A 6,411-nucleotide genomic window follows, 5' to 3' on the forward strand; every position below is an offset into this window, starting at 1 on the left:
TCATATTATAAAAGACAAAAATCTTCCCAGAGTGCACTGCTGTCAGAAGCATCCAATCAGAGAGCTTCAGACTCATTTTAATCAAATCACCTCTGGATCGATTTTTGGATCAATTCAGAAAAAACTCTGATGTCACAGTGCTGGATAGAAGTGTCTCCGTAGCAACAGCTGCTGAGGCTCATGGGTAGTGTAGTCTTTCGAGTCACAGACCAGCCTACAGGTGGTGACCTGCTGACCTGAAGTGAAGTCAGAGTTTAAAATCAGATCAATAATCAATAAAACTAAGAGATCAAACACCCAGAGGTGGAGGAAGTACTCCGGTGATTTACTCAAGTAAAGAACGCAGCGCGAGGCGTTCAGGCGTCTACGGGCTGCGTAACGCCGTGTTCACATTACCGTGTTTGTAACTTTGACCCGAGCTGCTCAGCCAATCGCTGCTGGCGCTGTACGATAAACTGACCTCAGATCAGAGCGGACAGAAAGACGCAGCTTCAGGTTTGCTACGGAAACCTACGACACGTAGCGAACGTCTGTTAGCAACGTTAGCATGGCAGCTAGCAGCAGGAGCTGCCGACACGCCGACGACCTACGCTCGCTACTGCACCTGAACGCATCAATCACAACACCGGACAGCAGAGTTCAGCCTGAACACTTCCTGTTCGTCAGCTGATCTGTGACCTGATCACATGTTACAGGGTTAACCATGACATCATCAGTCACATGACGGGGATAAACGTGGAACTAGTTTCCCCAGGTGTGTTTGAGAACTGATCCTGAACCTGTCTGTCTTCGGCTCTGAGGCGGCGTCCGGCCGGCGGGGTCAGAAGTCACGGGGGGGGAGGGGGGGTTATTCATCGTCGTCGTCGTCACCTTCATCCTCTGCATCTCTCTTCCTCTTCTCCCCCTGAACCCCCGCGGCGTCCGCATCTGAGACGCAAAGAGGTTTTTCAAATTAAAGCGACTCTTCAACGTATCACTGAAACCTGAGACTTTCAGAATAAAAGTCACAACACTGAAAGTTTAAAAAAGTCACAATATTACAAGAAAGTTGCAAAAAGAAATTACTTCAACAATAAAACCATGATTTTACGACAAAAACCAAATGACAAAGGCATAAAATTTAGAGATTTTGTAAACGCAGGCGCTGTGATGTAATCGCTGTGATGCAATCGCCGGCGCTGTGATGTAATCGCTGTGATGCAATCGCAGGTGATAACAGTAATCTAGTCGACCAAAGACCGGATGGTTTGTTCATCCGGAGGGAAACCGCAGCAGCTGCAGTGCAAACGAGGAGCGCAAATATAAAATATACACAACACATCGTCACCACAAGGTCCATTTAGTAGCTTTTGATCAGGTCACATGATCTTCCTCGGCAGATTTCTGTTTTTCCGATCATCTTCAGGACGAACCCACTAACAACGCCGTCTGCTGAGGAAGACCATGTGACCACACACACACACACACTTCAATGTTTCATCCTGCAGTCGGGTTTAAAACTAACTAAACACAAACCTCCATCTTCCTCCTCCTCCTCCTCCTCTTCCTCATCCTCTTCAACATAGTCTCCGTCATCTTCTTCATCCTGAGACGAAGAACAAACGTCAGTGAAACAACACAAACAGTCGACAGCCGCTCTGCGTTACACATCGCCTGCCGCAGGCTCACCTGGATCCCCTCCTTCATCAGGTACGACAGGCCGACCTCGTCCTCGTCGCCTTCAGAGCCTTCCTCGTCATCCTCGTCCTCCTCGTCCTCATCTCCAGGTGGGCCGGCTTCATCGTCATCGTCTGGAACAAAATGGCGGCCAAACTTTTTAACGTTTATGACAAACGCAGGTAAAGTCTGAATTCTGTGTCGTGTGTTTCAGACTGAAGGGAATCGCTGCGGTCTGATGTTCACTTCTTCATCATCATCATCATCATCGTCCTCGTGTTACACGCTCAGTCATACGCGTCTGTGTGTCTTTAAAGGTTTGGCTCGAATTAACAGTGACTTTCCCTTCAGTCCGTCAACGCGACACGGTTAACTTAAACACGTGGATCGACATGCGGCGCGAGGCGGTTTAAAACGCGGCCCCGCCTCTAATCCGAGCAGCCTGTAGTTTAAGTGTCGTGCAGCGGCGGAGCCTCACCGTTGTCGGCCTCCGAGTCGGGCACCTCGTTGTCCTCCTGGTCGTATCCGTCCAGATACGTGAGCTGAGGCAGCAGCTCGAAGACGCCCTCCCTGTAGTCGTCCAGCGTGGACACTTCACAGCTGTACAGGTCCAGACTCTTCAGGTTCTTCAGGTTTTGCTGCGGACGAGAGGATGAGTGAGGTCAGCACACCTGGACGTTCGCTGCGAATCAGCTGCGAGCTCTGAGCCGCCGCCGGAGACCAGATCAAGCTGCTGTTAACAAAAAGCGGCTCGTGTTGTGAAAATCCCGGTTTGAGCGAGTCCGGTCCGGTTTACGTCAGAGCTGCAGATATTTAACACATGAATCAATATTAGAGTCCACCGGGTCGCCGCTGGATCAGCAGCACCTTACACCGTCAGACGCCTCCAGCACGCTGTGTTGAAAAGCAAAGTACAACACAAACTTACAGGCTGAGAGTAAAACTGCACTTCAGTCCGAACCTGGCCAGGCCCGGGACCAGGACCGGGACCAGGAGCAGGACCAGGAGAGTCAGGAGGGAGGGACCAGTTCAAACTTATTTTAACCTCCTTTATGAAACTGAAAATAAGCCGGACTTACGGACATAAGCCTGGTTTAACTGCTGGTCCGGTTTTAGGAAACACCTCTCGGGACACGCTGCTGACCTGCAGACTGAGGAAACCTGATGCGGGACAGGGTCCTCAAACCTTACCATGAACACACGGTTTGTCTGGCGTCACACAAGTTGCCAGATCGTCTATGAAACACAACTCACCTGTCTCCGCAACCTGGCAACCCAGACCTCGATCCCGATCCAACAGAGTCAGCTGTTGACAAAACGACAGCCGGCGGGAAAACTCCTGCAGCTTAAAACCTGAACGTTGGCGGGTACGGACTTACCAGAACCTCGACGCTGCTCAGCTCCTTGATCTTGTTGCCGCTCAGGTTCAGGTACGTCAGGTTGGGACATTTCTCTGCCAGCGCGTCCAAACCTCCTGAGATGGCGTTATCGCTCACCTCCAACTGCAACACACACAGCCGTCAGTACACAGGTACGCACGCCTGCAGCAACACCACGAGGGCGCACTCAAGTCCGGTCCGTACACAACCTTCAGCAAACGGTGTTGCATTGTGGGAAACAGGAAGTGTGAGACTGACCTTGCGCAGTTTGGGCAGCGAGGGCAGTTTGGAGAGCGAGGTGAGGCCGACGTTCACCATACTGAGGATCTCCAGCCCCGTGTACTCGTCCGTCAGGCTTTCCACCTCCCCGTCACTGGAGCGACAGTTATCCACCACCAGCGCCACCACCTGACCACAAGACACCATGTGACCACGACCAACAGCAGGAACACTCACGAACGCTCGATTGGTATTGTTCGAAAATCTGCATCAGCTCATTTCTGCACGCTGACGATCAATCAGCTGATATTAGCTCACTGCAGATTATATCTATAGATATATCTATATCCATATCTATCTCTATATATCTATATATTTAAAAAAACACGTCAGCTGATAAATGACAAGAAAACAAAGCAGAGAAATGCTAAATAAATGTTGACTTTTTAAAATGCTCAAATATCAAAAAATGGATCTGCAGCTAGTTTGATGATCCAATAATCATTTAGTCGGTTCTTAGCTCAAGCGTTCAGGATTTGGTGGCTGCAGCCTCACGCAGGGGAAGACTTGATGCTTCTCTTGGTCAGGGGACAATAATCTGGTTCAGAGGAGGAAGCGGAGCGTGATGTTTAGTGATTATCCTGCATCCAGACCTCATTAGACCGGGTCTACATACAGAACTACAATACTGGAACCACAAGTGGGCTCCACAGAGTGTTTGAAAGCCTGTTTCAGGTTACAGGAGAGACCACTTCACAAACTGGACCGACAGGAGACGGTTTAAAATACTGAGAGAGAAAAACCTTCACTCGGGTTTCAGCTCGCCCGGAAGGACGGACAGTTTGTGCTGGAGAGACTCATCTCGCCCAACAAACACTCTTTGATGAAGCGTGAACGGCTGAGTGACGGAGACGCACGCAGACAGCTGCACCTCTCTGCCGTTACCGACACCGCAGCCCTTCACGGTTAACGGCCACACACACTATCAGGTCGTATTTAAGTAATGGAGGGAAATGCTGTTAACAGTTCGGATAAGAATCGCCTCATCAACCAAACTGGTGCCGTAGAAACGTGAATTCTCATCTGTGGAGAAAACGTTTAGCCAGACTCCTTCAGAAAAAACACCAGACTCTTAATCTTTAGCGTTACATCACATATTTCTCCAGCTTAAACACACCGAACTGCACAGGACGTTATTTCGATGTTAGAACTGTTGCGCACAGCGATGTCAGGGTCGTTACCCCGTGAATTATACCACCGCAACACGCCGGAGTGGGCGGGAACAGCAGGGTGAACCAGTCTTAAAAGTTTGGAGTCTTTTCTAAATGAAGGACTGTTGTTGCATTAAGTGTGGGCCGAACTGACCAGCAGCGCCTGAAGAACTGTAAAAAGATTTAAAACGTGCTGGGGCAGAAAAGTATTTTGGCTTATAACCAAGTCAATTTATAACTTGGGGATTTGAGAATGGAGTCTGGCTTGACGCGCCATCGGATTGCAAGCATCGTGGATAACCAACTATTTAAACACTGAAGGTTAAACTGTTAGCTGTTCGGCCGCGCGGTGAACCAAGAGGGTTTAAACAAATGTAGCCGAAGCCCAGAAAACACGCGCAGGTGTATTTTTCCTTTACTACCGAGTACTAGCGCTGACCCTCAGCCAACTAATCCGGACCAAGGTCTACTATGAGGGCTGGGCGCTCGCCAGGTTAGCCTGTTAGCCCGTATGCTAGGTGCTAGCTGCAGGACACTCGCGCGAAGCTCCGGGGAGTTCCCACGAGCGGGCGAGAACTCGGGGGAGAGAGCTCGCCTGCACGCGGCGGGCTCCTCCAGAAGCGGCCGGAGGAGTTTCCTCCATGTTGGAGCTGCGGTGAAGTTGTTTTCTGGGTCAAAATGTCGGAAGAGACAGTTTTACAGATTCAGCGGGGAACACTCGACCTCCGCTGCCGCTGAACGCTTTCAGCATCGTCGTTTCGCTCGAGTCTGCATCCTTCACCAATTCCTTCTGGAAATAAATAAATTAAAGTCCGCGCTGTTGTAGTTACACACCTCAGCTGGATTTCTGTTCCTCAGCTCCAGGCTAATCCTCTTCTTCATCTCCATGTTGAAGCCCGAACAGAGGGCAAAAAAAAACAAAGTATAACAAAGGAAAACTGAAATTAAAAGACGGTTCACTGAGGCGCGCTCTCACAGTGGGCTTCCTTCTCCCGGAGATATCAGGCGACAACTAAACCTCCATCTTCGCTCGCGCCCGACCGCTGCAGTGAGACCACGCCCCCGTCGTGATGAATATTCATATATTTCAGATTCTGGTCTCTTATTGGTCCGATAATGAGCCATTCATAGAGCCCCTCCCCCGGTATCGTATTATGCAAGACTCTTCCCTACGATTGGTTGGAATTGCAGAGGCGTTACTTCCTTATAACCAATGAGAAGGCCAACATGAAACATTTAAACTTTACATACTCCCACTCTTTGTCCTCGTTGGCGCCATATTTCACTGACACCTTCAGGTTCGCTTAGTTTTTCACTCTTAAAGGCACAAAACAACAGTAAATAAATGTTTATACATTATCTTTTGAACAAACTCTGATTATTATTGCACTCAGCTCTTTGATACAGTCATACACATTAGATGTTTTATGTTTTGTATGATATTTTATCAGTTTAAACACTGATCCTTAGAGAAATTATATTTCCTTTCAGCTGCTTTTTTACATTTGAAATGACAAGTAGTAGTAGTAATACTAATAACTTATTTATTAAGCACCTTTCAAAAACAAAGCTACAAAGTGCTTTACAGTAAAACAAGGAATGAAAACGTTAATCAAATTCAAAACGTTAAAGATGAAACTAGATAAAATAAGTAAAAACAGTTACAACAAATACAATTCAATTTTATTTATATAGCGCCAATTCATAACATAAGTTATCTAATTGCACTTTTCCTATGTGGGGGGGGCAATGCAAATTCCACCTATGGGCAGCAGTAGGCCCACAACCACAGATCCAGACTCTGCAGGAACACGGGGGCAGCAGGTGGCCCACAACCACAGATCCAGACTCTGCAGGAACACGGGGGCAGCAGGTGGCCCACAACCACAGATCCAGACTCTGCAGGAACACGGGGGCAGCAGGTGGCCCACAACCACCGATCCAGA

General features: G+C 48.7%; 1 protein-coding gene across 2 annotated transcripts in view; it reads right to left on the reverse strand.

The window, feature by feature from the left end:
* The window catches only part of LOC122881066 (acidic leucine-rich nuclear phosphoprotein 32 family member E-like), a 5,828-nt gene extending 311 nt beyond the window's left edge, over positions 1 to 5,517 (reverse strand). The window contains exons 1-7 of one of the 2 annotated variants that reach the window (XM_044206753.1): positions 5,300 to 5,517; positions 3,294 to 3,443; positions 3,036 to 3,158; positions 2,135 to 2,294; positions 1,669 to 1,790; positions 1,516 to 1,585; positions 1 to 927 (exon numbers count right to left, since the gene is read on the reverse strand). The exon at positions 1 to 927 is cut by the window's left edge and continues 311 nt beyond it. In XM_044206753.1, coding sequence (XP_044062688.1) covers positions 848 to 927; positions 1,516 to 1,585; positions 1,669 to 1,790; positions 2,135 to 2,294; positions 3,036 to 3,158; positions 3,294 to 3,443; positions 5,300 to 5,353 — 759 coding nt within the window. In that variant the 5' untranslated portion in view covers positions 5,354 to 5,517 and the 3' untranslated portion in view covers positions 1 to 847. Of the gene's footprint in view, positions 1,372 to 1,470; positions 1,586 to 1,668; positions 1,791 to 2,134; positions 2,295 to 3,035; positions 3,159 to 3,293; positions 3,444 to 5,299 lie in introns of both variants that reach the window. The other variant, XM_044206754.1, reaches the window with a different exon arrangement.
* Positions 5,518 to 6,411: the final 894 nt, after the last annotated feature.

This window comes from Siniperca chuatsi, linkage group LG9 (genome assembly GCF_020085105.1).
Source record: "Siniperca chuatsi isolate FFG_IHB_CAS linkage group LG9, ASM2008510v1, whole genome shotgun sequence".
In the NCBI taxonomy this organism is placed as follows: Eukaryota; Metazoa; Chordata; class Actinopteri; order Centrarchiformes; family Sinipercidae; genus Siniperca; species Siniperca chuatsi.